At 50.7% G+C, this 14,505-nt stretch overlaps 1 protein-coding gene across 1 annotated transcript; it reads right to left on the reverse strand.

Annotated features, from left to right (window-relative positions):
* Positions 1-1,420: 1,420 nt before the first annotated feature.
* On the reverse strand, positions 1,421-3,978 carry LOC144116053 (uncharacterized). The gene is made up of 4 exons (XM_077650712.1): positions 3,835-3,978; positions 3,493-3,666; positions 3,088-3,372; positions 1,421-1,546 (listed from the first exon to the last, which is right to left on the reverse strand). The coding sequence occupies exons 1-4, from the start codon at positions 3,856-3,858 to the stop codon at positions 1,421-1,423; spliced, it is 609 nt and encodes a 202-aa protein (XP_077506838.1). The 5' UTR covers positions 3,859-3,978.
* Between the last annotated feature and the right edge of the window lie 10,527 nt (positions 3,979-14,505).

The raw sequence follows: 14,505 nt of genomic DNA on the forward strand, positions 1-14,505 counted from the left end.
AACGACCAAATGTTCGGCAAATTGTTCAAGAGAGACTGCCATGGTGGGCAGGTTGCCCACCTCACAAGGTTGCTCACAATCAGGTGGGCGGGAGTCTCATTCGAGCGCTCGAAGAGACTAATCGTGCCTCCCGCTGCTCCCGCTGGCTCGGGCTAGAGCATGAGTTGTTCCTGCTGCTTTTCAGGGTCTGCCTGCCGATTCCGGGGCCTCTTGAGCCGCCCTTTGAACTGCGGGATCGAGTCTCGGGCATCGCTGCGACCACCGGTGGCGACCCGCGAGGCTCTCTGGTGGTTTCTGGCCGCTTTTTGCTGACCGGGACTAAGGCGGCGGCTTTCGATTGCGCGGCCAGCCGCACGCGAGGAAAAGTTCCTGCTGTATTCCGGGGCCTGCCTGCGGCTTCCTGGACTTCTCGGGCCGCTTTTTAAGCTGCAGGATGCACTCCCGGGCATCGCTGCGACCACCACGAGATGCCCGCGAGACCCGCTCGCGGTTTTTTGGCCGCTTTTTGCAGGCCGGGACTTAGGCGGCGGCTGCCCTTGCGCGGCCTGCCGCGCCACCTGCCTTGGGGAGGGAATCAGCTGCCTTGCCCGGCCCGTTGGACTATATGGCAGAAGTGGGCTTTCGGTTCCTGCTCCACGCCCGGTCGCGGTTTTCCCTGGCGGCCCTCGCGGCCTGCTGGTGATTTTTTCACCACTTCTCGCGGCGCAGGGACTGTGAGCCTCGCCCTGAGGCTCGGCCCTAGCAGGGCTTGCTAGCATCCCCGACGACAACCTGCGACCGACCGGGGCTTTGCCTCCGGTCGCTGAGGATGCCGCCGCCCTGGAGCTTTGTGCTCGCGCTGACGACGGGCCGCTCCCCGGCGGCCCCTCTCCTTTCGAGGCCCCGGGCGGGGACGGCGCCGACATCGTGCAGTAGGACTTCGGTGCCGGCGTGGCTGACGTTCCGCCTGCGGACACAGAGCCCAGGCTGGACCCGGCGTTCGCTGCGATGCCTGATTTTGCCGAGGTCACGTGACTTCAGGAGCGCCTCACGGCGTTCCTGAACGCTGCGGAGAGCAAGATTCACGTGCTGGCGCGCTTGCAGATTGCGACCATGTTCGGGGAGCTCGTTATCCGCTGCGCTGACTACCGGGCCCACGCGTCCGACACGTTGAGTCGTGCGGAGGACGTCCGCGCCAAAAGGAGCGCTCAGCGTCGCGCTTCTGCGGAGGCTCGGAGTCGGGCAAACTTGGCGGAGTCCAGGCTGCAGGCGTGACCTCCACCGGCAGCCGTACTCACCTTTGCGGAGGTTCTCTGAAGTCAACACACGACTGCGACAACACCTTTTGCGAGCGAACCCTCCCGGCCTTAGTCTCTGCCTCGCTGGACATCATCCGAAGACAGCAAACTGTGAGCCACGTGGATTTTATTACGTCCACATCTCATACGAACGCTACGACGGCGCAGTCAGTGCAAACACTGAAGGCAAAAATTGTCTTGTAGGACGCCGGCATAGGCCCCGTCGTTATGCGCTCATCGGCAAATGGTGTAACGGTCATCGCTAAGGACTGCGACACGGTTAACAATTTACGCACTGAGGTCCAGAGCATCGTTTATAGATCCTTTTCAGTTCCGCATCTCCTCGCCGCGCCAACAGGGAGCATGCGGCCCGCCGCCGCGCCCGCCACCGCGGCGCTGCTGTCGAAGTTTGCGCCAAGGAAGTGCGTCGTCTGCTACAGACGCGTACCGTTCCGCTGTCCTCCCGCACGGCGCTTAACCGAAGACATTGCTCACGCTTCGTGGCGTCATTATTTGCGCTTCGTAAGTTTAAATAGTTAAACTACGTGTGCGTAGAAGCGACCAGTGCTTTAGAAGCTTTAGAAAAAGATGGGCATCGGTGATTACGTTTCGCTTTGGGCAGAATAGTTGCTTTCGTGCGTCTGTAGAATGCGGCGTTTCCATCGCATTGCGTTTGAACAGGTGACCTTACCCTTCTGTATCAATCCCATTGGTCGCGAGTAATTTTTACTCTTGCTTTCCAAATGCGAAAGTGAGCAAGACAAGAAAGCCTGAACGTCTGCCCCGATTTTATTAAAGATTAGAAGAACCCTCCAGACTAGTCTCGAGAGGTTCCATAAAGCGACTTATTAGTTTTCAAGGCACATATAGAGAGCTGCCCGATAAATATCATGCTGACATTTTTCTGCTGCCTCTGGTAAATACTTATAGAATAAAAAAATCACACACACGTCTTTAGTACTTACAGAATAAAAAAATCACACACACGTCTTTAGTGGAGTTGCATCAGCGAATTCCAGTTTATTAAAACTCCTCACACACTTTCAGGCATCTTCCTTTTCACTTCGGTCATTATTTACACAAGCTTTGCTTTTTTACGTTCCCTCCGAGCTCTATTGGCACTGTCGTTCTCTTGGCTCTTCTTCCGGGAAAAAAAGTGCATTCGTGTGACCAAATAGAAGTGTACAATCTGTGCTGTAAAATCACAGCTATGCTCTGGGCAACCGATACAGTTTGTTCCTCTCTTCGCAAGGGCATCTAAAACATTCCAGAAAAGGTCCCCAAAGGCTTCTTTTTTTGATGTTTGCACAATGGTCTCTTCTATGCTTTTCACGCATGCAAACAGTTTCCTTGAAGGACAAACAAGGCTGCCAGTCACAAACAATCGTTCAATCACAAGCATAGCTTCAGGCGGTAGAGAGTCTTCTGAAGCCATTGTATCGCTTTTGCACTCCATGCAGGAGGTCACCTTCATCATTTTAGGGGCCACGTATCCCGCTAAATAGTACAATGCCGCTTTTTCTGGACTTGAAACACTGTACACGTCATCGTCAAATGGGGCTGACAGCCCCCTCGAAGGCAGTGATGTGAGTCGCTGGAAGACTTGATCTTTAACTTTTCTCTTTTGTAGTAGTGCTTCACGCCGCTTCTCTCCAAGGCTCTCAAATGTGCTCAGAACAACTCGTTCATCCCCTGCTTCACAGTTCCCTTTTGTGGCAAGCTTAACAGGTGTGTAAAGGGAAAGTAGTCTGAAAAGCTGGCTGAATTTGGTGACGGTTGGATGGTCTTCGTCTCCTCCGAAGGACCTCACGAGCCCAAAGAATCGCTGCAAAGCAAGCAATTTGAGCTTAACAACTGTGATTATGAGGAGTTGAAAGAGGAAACATGATGGAAGGGATACGGTTACCTCGAGTGGATCCTGGTTCAGGCTTGCTGTCAGAATGTAGCTCACGCCTTGGTTGAACAGGAACTCCACAAGTGACAGCACAGACATCAGTGTTACACGTAGGGACTCGATAGTCTGCCTAGATGCGAACAGCTTGACATTAGGAATAGATTCCGTCTCGTTCAACATTGCCAAGAAGTCGTCCAAAAACTGAAAACATATAAATGAAAACAGAAAACAGTGTTTTGAGAAAATTGGTGAATGAGTGCAAAGTTTTAAGTCTCGGTTCTTTCCCCACAATAAAAAGGCGACATAAAACAATTCTGGCACCTTAATTTTTGGAGATCCCTTTCGTATTCCAGCTGCAGGAACCTTGGAGTTCAGAATGTCAAAGAGGTCATTTAGTAGCATCGTGAACTGTTCCGTTCCAAAACTGTCGGCGAAACCAGGTACCATCATTTGTCTGTAGACCTTCAGGCCAATCGACACACTTCGGCTGAAGAGCTGCAAGCGAAAATGAGTAAAAGAAATTTGTCAAGTTTGGAAAAACATGATGGCAAATTAGTTTTGAAAATGCCTGGACGCTGACAAGCACAGATGTAATGTATAAGCATGCAGTTTTATGGCACCAACTGCTTACAACGTTTACAATGACTGAATGGCCAACTTAACCTGAGTCGCCAGACGAACGTTCATGGTCTGGAGCTTCTGTGGCTTGACATGGTGCTCAGTCAACTTAGGAACCACTTTTATAGCGGCCTTTTTTTCCGCCTCAAAAAGACGTTCATAGTGCTGGAAATTTGCTTGGTATTCACCTACCTGCAACAAATTATTGTACACCATTTCGTTATATGCAGTAATTAAACATAGGTGAACAAGTCTCTGTTACACAGCGTCATCACTCAAGAGGCATGCATATCCAAGTAATTATTTAACTTGCCTGACCATATTTGTGCTTCATCATATGATTCCGGATGCCTTTCACGATATGTGGCACGTCACAAATGAAGTGGAGGAATGTTCCCTCTGGAAGGCAGGGATGTTCAATCTTGCACTGTGGGTGCTCCACCTTTCCGCTGATGCTGAGGTGTGTCCACATCGATTTGTTATTTCCGGCACCATCGCTTATCACTGCCAGTACGCGAGCACCATGTTCATGCAATTGTAGCACTGAGCTCATTACCACCTTTGCCAAGACCCATCCTGGCGCTGCACCCTTAGCTGCAAAAGTTGCTATGGGTTGGACCCATGACGCAAACATTGGGTTGAACATAACAACCAGTGCATGGTCTGCCAGCTGGTCTGTGCCAACTTTAGTAATATCCCCGTAATCTACAAAACCATCAAATTTGTAGGACGACCTGTTAAACTCGGTTCCTTCCCTGAGTTTCACTTCATCGATGATTAGACAACCATATGTGTAATGTTCTGGCTTGCCTGCCATATGCAGTTTTATGCTACCAAGGGCAAATTTGTTTAAGCCGTAGCCACATGGAAGACCTTTCAGTAGCTGTACAAGACGGTTGGCACTTGGCAGGGGCAAAATCTTCATGTCAGATAGAGTTCTGTAACACTTTGGGCTTGTCAGCCTCAGAAGCAGACAGATCATAAGCCAGTCTGTAGTGTACCGGTGCCCACGTGGCGACTTAGCCGCTTGTTGCAAGATGGCTGCCTGTATGACCATCTTTTGTGCTTCTGGCAGGTCCTGTGTCACTTCACCTAGACTTGTTGAAAACGCTTGCTTCAGTTTTTCACTGAGTTGGCTAATTTCTTTCTTCTTTTGCTCCCGAGCTGCAGCGGCACGAATGAGCCTCTTCCTCAAAACAGGTGCTGCAAGGCACACCTTTTTCTTGGGTTTCAGCCCACTTCTTCTTTTGAGGTCCTTCGTCATTTTCGCACACTTTATACAGACTCCTTTTTCTGCCTCAGTAAGAACTCTGCACTGCTTGTGGTATACAGTTCCTCCCCTGCTAGAGGTGAAACCATGACAGGCTTGCATAGTTTGCACAACCTGCACAATTGCCTCTACGTCTGCTAACGAATTGATTGCCAAATCCATGGGCAGCGTCGGCACCAGTTTTCCGCGGGCAGATACAACATAACTCATGTCTTCGCGAACTACGACACTCTTGAGTACTGTATATACATCTGCCTCCAATCCTGCCCTGTAAAAAACAATCTGTGATCGGCGCCCATTTTCATCTTCAAGAGCTGCCGATCTCCACTGACGAGGTAACCTCAAAGAAGCGCTCTTCTCCACCAGCTCATTAACATGCAAGCAGCGGTCTTGCACGGGCTCTGGTTGCTCTCGCTCGATATCGATATCTTCTGCAGCGTCGCTCTGCGTTGCCACTGCGTCTCTTGAGACGGTTGCTCTCTTTTTCGGAGATTTTCGCCGTTTACGATTCGAGGAGAAGTACAGCGGGAGATTAGGAAATATGGTAGGAATTGCATCACTCCTTAGAGACCATACACCGCGCTCGATTTCAATCACTTCTCCGTTGATTACATGCTTATATGACTTCAGAATATCCCCTTCTTGGAAGCGGGCGTCGCACACTTTGCATGTTTTCCCCAACACCTTGTCTGCACGGGGTATCGCTCTCGACCATTTTGCAAGGAGATTTGGATCGGTTGGCGGAGAAAAGAAGTGCCTTTTCTCCGTGTTGCGCCGGTACCCGCTGGTACATCCCGGCACGAAACACGTTGGCATTTGGTTGAAAGTCCTAGCACACTCTAAAGACCATAAATGACGCACACCACCTACCCTCTGACAGCGAAAAAATCCAAAACCTGGCGCTCGAGAACATTCGGCAGCCCACGCTACTTGCAGGTTGGGTCCACACCATGAGCGTCCGCACCCGACCACACACCTAAAGCTGCTGAAGCGTAGTGCACAAACACTCAACCCATAACGACAGGATCACTTGATAACAAAAGAACGCGACGCAAATGCGCACGACAAACGGAGCGTCAGCAACGTTGCTGCACTGCGGCGTGGCTAGCTAGCGTCGAGCGTGGCGCAAACTTCGACTGCAGCGCCATCTCAGTGGCCGGGCGCAAAACGCGGCCGCTTCGGGAGGAGAAGTTTCGAAACTAAAAAAGCTTTATAAACGGTGGTCCAGAGCAACGCTGTCTCAAGCAATATCATGACAGTCAGCATCATCACCTGCCTGAATCCGCCCACTGCAGGGCAAAGGTCTCTCCCATGTCTCTCCAATTAACCCTGTCGTTTGCCAGCTGCGCCCACACTATGCCCGCAAACTTCTTAATCTCACCCGCCCAACTAACCTCCTGCCACCCCCTACTAAGCTTCCCTTCTCCGTTACCTTTAAGGGCTAGCGGTTATCTTGCCTTCCCATCACATGCCCTGCCAAAGCCCCTTTCTTGCTCTTGATTTCTTCTAGGATGTCATTAACCCGCGTTTGTTCCCTCACCCACTGTATCCGCTTCCGGTCTCTTAATGTTGTAGCTATAATTTTTCTCTCCATTCGCTCACTGCGTTGTCCTTAACTTAAGCTGAACCCTTTTCTTTAGCCTCCACGTTTCTGCTCCATAGATGAGCACCTGCAAGATACAGGAGTTGTACAATTTTTTCTGGAGGGAAATTGGTAAACTGCCATTCGTGATCTGAGAGAACCTGCCATATGCGCTCCACCCCATTCTTATCCTTCTAGTTATTTCCCTCTCAAAATCCGGATCAGATGTCACTACCTGCCCTAAGCAGGCGTATTCCTTTACCACTTCCAGCACCTCGCTGCCAATTGCGAACTGCTGTTTCCTAGCTAGACTTTGATCATTACTTTGGTTTTCTGCCTATTAATTTATAGGCACGCCGTTCTGCTCTGCCTGTCTAACTCGTTGATCATGATTTTCAGTTCACTTACTGAGTGACTCATCGAGGCAATGTCATCAGCGAATCGCAGATTATTTAGGTATTCTCCATTAACTCTTATCCCAGCGGACCAGCGGACACCCCAGCGGACATTGTAGCCTTCGCGTATATGTGATTGCATAAGGCTGATGCGGCTGCTCTGGCAATGTTGCCTGGCATGCATATTTACACTGATGGATTCTAGACTACCCTGTCTGCATGCGCAGCTTATGTTGCTCTCTTCAAAACCAGGACGAATTCTTTCTGTGGAGCGTTTTGGGGTAGAAACCGCTTCGGGTGCTTACTGTGCAGAATTAATAGCTATTGAAGAGGCCGTAAGGTACGTGCCTTCTTTGGGCGGGACAACACCTGCTCATTTTTATAGACTTTCTTCCTCTTAATGCCACTGGCCACATACGTCATAAACGACAAAAATATTCATTATAAAGACATTATAAAAAGACATCCCTTTATTCCGTCTATTTAATTTACACCACGTGCCAGCCCATGCTGGAGTTCCGGGCAATCAGCTTCAGACACACTAGCATCCCGTGCAAGCAGATATTCTCGAGTAAGAACATCCGTTCTATCTAGATCATCGGGGCTCACAGCCCTATGGTCTTTACTATCCGCCAAATGGCAACAATGGCGGTCAAACAACAATGAGGAAACGGGAATTTACTCATGGGACCCTAGCGCGCTTAACATTCCCGAAACATTTCCACCGCCGAAGCCGCTCGCTACCATCTTGAAGGGACATGGTCGTCTCCCGCCTTTTTTCCGCAGATTTGTATGGGCGTCGTCTTCGGTGCGTCCTTGCGAGCAACACGACGGCGATGTCCCACATAGTTTAACCACATGTCCCCTGACACGGGACACTGTCGTACGACTCCCGCAACCATCTGCGGAGGAAATGCACTGAGTAAAGCTGTAGGCAAGTAGGTAAGCATTCACGGTGGGGGAACAGCGCAATGCATAGGACAGTGTCTTGCCTTTTCCCGCTTTTGTTACGCTGTTCACCCACCATGAGGAAACGCACGCGGCGGCGTGGCGCCGTTGGTTGGACGACCGCCGCTGCTGTTCCCTACCAATTCTACTAACCCTACCCGGACTACTCGTTCTGATAAAGTGAAGACACGTGAGAAAGTGCTGAAGACCACTCCGGCCATTCCGCCACATGTATCGATCCAACCTGCTGAGCGAGACACAAAAAGAATGCGGTGCGAGCGCCTGACGGCAAGAATTGAGGCCATGGCAACATACCGCTCCGGCAAGTACCTGCCCATTGAACCCGTGCCATAAGGTATTGATGAGCCGTATTAGCATTCACATGTCCAAGTGCCGGCTAAATAATCCCGTTAACAAGCCCTGCCCGTTCTCGGCAACTCACTTCATACCTGCTGGATAATTGAGCCAACATCTCCAAGTCTGCCCGGAGCGGCTGAAGCCGACACTGACTACCCCAGCGGGCGACGCGCAAGTCAGCCAGCCCTCTGAAATGTCTGGAGAAAAACGTCGTGTCAGTAAGGACGCCCCCAACTGCCGAGACACATCCAGACCTGGCGCCTCTGAAGACCTACCAACGGCGAATGCCAGTATGACCCAGCTCACGGACGTGAGAACGTTAGTGCCCCTAGTTGCAAGGATCCGCATCGGCCCGGCATCTCTCACGCCTCGGTTGTTGGACTGGACCTTAACCAAGGCAGGTTCCAGCCAGGGATTACGAGGGTGTCAGCCCATCCGCTCCCTGCAGTCCCCCCGTCGCAGGAACTCCAAGGAAACACTCTCTGCAGAGGCCCGCCATTTTTGCGCGGCATCCTGGCCTGTGGCAGTGAAGTGCCAGGACTATCGGGAGACGCCGGCGCCCTTCTAGCCCGCAGAATCGCGACGCTGGGACGTGGAAGACGGATCCCGCACCTCGGCCCGAACTACTGGTTCTGATACAGTAAAGAGACGCGAGGATATGCCGGAGAACACTCCGGCCATCCCGCCACATGTATCGATCCAACCTGCTGAGCGAGCCGCAAAAAGAAGGCGGTGGAGCGTTTGACCGCTAGAATTGACGCGACATACCGCTCCGGCAACTACCTGCCCATTGTACCCGTGCCATAAGGTATTGATGAGCCGTATTAGCATTCGCATGTCCGAATGCCGGCTCAACATTCCAGTTAACAAGCCCCGCCCGTTCTCGGCAACTTACTTCGTGCCTGGTGGAGAACTTAGCCAGCATCTCCAAGTCTGCCCTTAGCGGCCGAAGCCGATGCTGACTACCCCAGCGGGCGACGCGCAAGTCGGCCAGCCCTCTGAAATGTCTGCAGAAAAACATCGTGTCAGCAAGGACGCCCCCAACTGCCGAGGCACATCCAAAATTCTTTATGTGGGGCGGTTTAGGGTAGAAACCGCTTCGGGTGCTTACTGTGCAGAATTAATAGCATTTGAAGAGGCCGTAAAATACGTGGCGCCTTTGTGCGGGACAATACCTAATTAGTTTGAAGCGAAAGCTTCACAACGCTAGGTTTTCAAGAGGGCAGCGTCAGTGCAATCGCGCTAAAGATGTCATGTGGTGTCGCGTTGGAGGTCATGTGACCTACTGACGTCATCACAGTCTCCCCGCCGTGGCTAGGGGCAAGTGCCCCATCGGGCACCGGCAATTCCATTGACGCTTTACAGACAATCAATTCGGCAGTGTGTGTGGCGTTTGTGAACGTAGCCATACAAAGGAAGCTTTCTCTTGTCACCAGGGTTAACCAAAGTTTAAACCACAGCTGATTTTTTATAGACTCTTTGTCCCTCCGAACCACACTGGCCGCAGACGTCATAAACGAAAAAATATTCATTATTAAGACATTATTAAAAGACATCGCTTTATTTCGTCCATTTAATTTACACCACGTGCCATCCCATGCTGGAGTTCCGGGCAATGACCTTGCAGACACACTAGTATCCCGTGCAAGCACATATTCTCGAGTAAGAACATCCATCCTGTCTAGATTATCGGTGCTCACAGCCTTATGGTCTTTAGTATCCTCCAAATGGCAACATTGGCAGTCAAACAACAATGAGGAAACAGGAATTGACTCACGGGTCCCTAGCGTGCGTAGCAATCCCGAAGCACTTCTACCGCCGATGCCGCTCACTACCATCTTGAATGGACATGGTCGTTTCCCGTCCTAATTCCACAGATTTGGATTGGTGTCGTCGTCGGTGTGTCCTTGCGGGCATCCCGACGGCGACGTCCCACATTATCTAACTACATCTACCCTAAGACGGGACACTGTCGGAGGTCTCCCGCAACCATCCGCGGAGGAAACGCGCTGAGTAAAGCTGAGATTCGGGCAAGTTGGCAATTGTTCATGATGGGTGAACAGCGTACGTAGGACAGTGTCTTGCCTATGCCCCGACTTTTTTTTAATTGGTTTTGGGGCAAAGGAAATGGCGCAGTATGTGTCTCATATATCGTTGGACACCTCAACCGCACCGTAAGCGAAGGGATAAAGGACGGAGTGAAAGAAGAAAGGAAGAGAGAGGTGCCGTAGTGGAGGGCTCCGGTATAATTTCGACCACCTGAGGATCTTTAACGTGCACCGACATCGCACAGTACACGGGCGCCTTAGCGTTTTGCCTCCATAAAAACGCAGCCGCCGCGGTCGGGTTGGAACCCGGGAGCTCCGGGTAGCCGAGCGCCATAACCGCCTTTGTTGCGCTGTTCACCCATTATGAGGAAACGCACACGGCGGCGTGAAGTCGTTGGTTGGGCAACCGCTATCTCATGCGAATGGCGTCTGTCATCACTCATCAGCGAGACGCTTCCGAACTATCTTCGGTTGCGATAACCTCGATCACTTCTCTCCTAACACCAACGCAAACATGACCGCGGCACGTTTGGCGCTGGGGGGCCATTCAGACTAAAGTCACTGGATCCCGTTCCAGTGACTTTAATTCAGACCAAGAGAGGTGGATGCGTGTGTGTCCGCCCTCCCCGCGGTTGCGTGTCACGGTTTTTTCCTTTTGTACACAGATCTAATCTCATACCGGATGCTTGTGTTTGAACGATAATTCACTTGTACGAATGTTCTAATCCTCACTTTACATCCAACATGAATCACCGTCTCACAAATACTCTCAACAATATTTTAATCTCATTCTTTCGTAGTTTGATTCCCAAATTGTGTGCATGAGTTATCATCAATTTGTGATTGATACTGTGTCTGGCCCAAGCATTCATTTTTTTTACTCATTACGAGGAAAGGCACACCACTACAATATGCATACAAACTTTTTCTTCCCTCTCTCTCTTTGCTTGTTCTTATCCCTTTTCTGTTTTCTTATTATTTGCAGGTGACCTCTCCATCGTTTGCACCTTCAGTTCCGTTCACCTGCCATCACCGTCTTCCTCATCTGCACCTGCACCAATTGTATTGTCGTCACACCTGCTTTTCCTCGCCGAATGTTTTGCTTTTCTTCATTCTCAACAATTCTATTCTATTTCTCTTTATTTCTTGTTTTCTTTTGCACCACCTCCAATGATATCCATTTAAAGCTATATTTCATCAATAAATCAGCTCTGCGGGGCATTATCACCCCGCTGTGCTCGTTCAGCTCTTAGGACGCCACTTGTGTTACCGTGCCCGACATTATTTTTCCAATTGGCTATTTCCATAAAGTTCAATTTTTGGTCGAATGGGCCCGATTCGTTTATTTTTAATCGGTTTAAGGCTAATAATCTCTAGCAGGTGCAGGTTATTTCTCATTCCACTTTATGTTTTACTTTATTTTCTTATTTTAGCATGGAATGAAACTCCGACTGGGGCAGGTGGTGGGCAGTTTGCTCACAATCAGGTGGGAAGGTTGCCACTTGCCATGGTGGCGAGGTTGTGAAGACGTCACAAGGGTCGCACGCGTCACGCGTGACGGCTTTCGCAGTTTCCGCTTGCGCAGACCCTTCTAATGCCAAGGCATTAAAAATTAAATCCGTCGCCGAAGATTGAGGCCGCAAGCGGACGCGATAAGCGTTGACTGCCGCATTCAAAAGGTGCCTTTGCGTTTTTTAGTGCGCTAGCACTTGCTGTGGGAATTGCACGCATTTAGCCGCTTTTTGTTTGTTTGTGTGAGCTTGGCGCATAATGGCCTCAGTTGCCTATGTGCCATAAAATGCAACACAACCCAACTCTGTAGGTTTGTGTGTTACTGGGTTGTGGCCACCCTGCCGAGGTGTACATACACCTGGCAATCTGCCCACCGTGACAGGTAGTAGTTCAGTTAACCATTTGTCACACGAGCTTGCTCGGGAGGAGCAACCTGTTTCTCACAAGATGGCAGCACCTGTCATCGTACAACTGTGGCGCATCGCTTCACCCCTGCACCATTGCGCCAGGAGTGATTTGAAAACTCCCAGGGATCTATGGATGTGAAGACGAGGATGTACAATTCCGCATTTATGGACGTTAACCCATTATTGCTATCCGCACAAGTTCGAAATCATTTAGCGCAATATTGCTTAAGGGTGCACTGCTATCCTTGCGCGAAAATAAACACAATTCTTCAGCGCGCGTCGAATTTGTTTTTGAATTGTGTTCTGGATCTACCCAAAAGGAGAGTTTCTTTATCCCTGAATAACTTTCAGCTGATTGTGCAGGCCTCTTGACCCTTATCTTTTTGTGCTTTGAGTATATGAACAATTACGGACGCACCTTGTTTTTTGTTATTTTCCACTGGCTGCCCGCCTCCTAAAACAAGCTTTTGTATGACATCAGAATTAGTCTTTAGTATTCACATGTGGAATGGGGTAATCCGGCATGTTGTAAAGACCTGTACTCGGTGGTTTAATATATTTTATGCACGGAGTCATCGTTTAGATTCGACACTTCATTAAACCAGCGTTTGAGTTCTATTTTTTATAAAAATTGTGATGGCATCAATAGCTGTGTCAGAAACATGACTGATGAAGCACCGCCGCCGGCCACGCACCCGATTTTAGGGTTTCGTTGTGTTTCGTTGTAGGCAGGCTCAAAGGAATTTACAGCGATCATCAGCTCAAAAAGCACGAAAAGCAATAAAGTCCCGGACTTTATTGCTAGCCAGTGACATTGTTTTATTGAACTTTTATAAAAAATAGACTTAAGAAATCACCCAGATCGTGAGATTTCGCGCAATGGATGAATTGGTCGGATGGCAAACGCCCACTTCGTTACGGCCGCATATATTCCTACAGACAGATATCCGCGATGCGCATCGACTGCGGCATAGATTAATTGTGCCGCCACTTTTGCCATAAACAGCGCCTGCCACGAAGTTTCTTACATTTCCATACAGAAATATCGATTTCATTTGTTTTCTATTCCTTAATCTCTAACCTAGCCTGCATACCCTGGCGGTTCTCTTCGCTTGACTCTGTCAGCACTGAGTATATATTAAAAATCGGTTCGGTTGGGCGGCAATAAAAAAAGAAGACAGCAACAAAAGTAAAAAGGCAAAGAAAAAATTCACAGGGCGCTTAACACACGCCGTATACACGCCGCTTCTCTACTGAAAAAGGTATGGCAGCTTCATCAAGTGAGACTACTATGTCATCTGAAAGGACTGGTTACTCTGGGCACAACTTGAGAAATGCCAGAGACAGAAAACAAAGTGATTTATTCTTTCAGGCTAACAGGCTTCTGGTTTTCAGAGTTGCTATTGTGGGCTAAGCGGGATATCGTCCAGGCTGTTATCCCCGCTAGCGTAGGGGAGCCGCTCAGCTCGGCTGGACAGCCCCACAAGCCTTACTGTGTGTGTCGAGTCCAGAGGGCTCTCGCCGAGGTCATCTGCGATGTCGGTCGGAGTGCCTGGTGATGGGGGCAACGGCCACACAGGAGGACCTCCACTGGCGTTGCGGCACAGTTGCGGCGAAGACTGATACTCTGGACGGCCTGCTTCGCGACAGATGTGGACGGCGACCGTGACGTCGTAGTGTAGACAACAGTGCCTGCACTGCGCTCGGTTGTTGATTTTCCGTCGAGACACAGTCGCTACGGCGATGGGTGAGGCTGAGGATTTCGCCGGAGGCTGAAGCCAGTGCCAGCACTGCCGATGAGATCGCATGTTGGTGGCGGCCGAATCCCCTCCACATCCTCCGCCCAGGAAACGGTCACCAGAGCCCTCAGCAAAGAATGAATGCGTCGCTGGAGTCCGCGGGGAGCCGTCGTAGGTGAGCCGCTCGACCGCCACCGGGAGAGGCTTGGTGGCGTCATTGGCCATAGCAAAGGCAGTGGGCCAGGAACAGACGTAGCGCGACGTCACCGGCGTCGGGAACGTGGGCGTTGCAGCGGCCGCGTCTCCTTCGCTGCCTCCGTGCACAGCCAGGACACCAGCGTCCTCACCCGGGGATGGCGGTGGCACGGGAGACGGCGGGGCGCCGCTGGAGGTCCACATCCGGGCTGCGGCCGCAAGAGGCATGATGGCGCCGACAGTGGCCATGGTTGCTTCACAGC

Source organism: Amblyomma americanum, chromosome 1 (assembly GCF_052857255.1).
Source record: "Amblyomma americanum isolate KBUSLIRL-KWMA chromosome 1, ASM5285725v1, whole genome shotgun sequence".
Classification (NCBI taxonomy): Eukaryota; Metazoa; Arthropoda; class Arachnida; order Ixodida; family Ixodidae; genus Amblyomma; species Amblyomma americanum.

Bases quoted from the DNA above. Each gene is read 5' to 3' on its own strand.
- LOC144116053 (XM_077650712.1), bottom strand. From the start codon at position 3,858: ATGAACGTTCGTCTGGCGACTCAG. The intron at 3,373-3,492 runs GTGCCAGAATTG...ATATGTTTTCAG, and splicing joins AGGGATCTCCAAAAATTAAG to TTTTTGGACGACTTCTTGGC. The intron at 1,547-3,087 runs GTGAGGTCCTTC...ACCGTGTCGCAG, and splicing joins TGCAGCGATTCTTTGGGCTC to TCCTTAGCGATGACCGTTAC.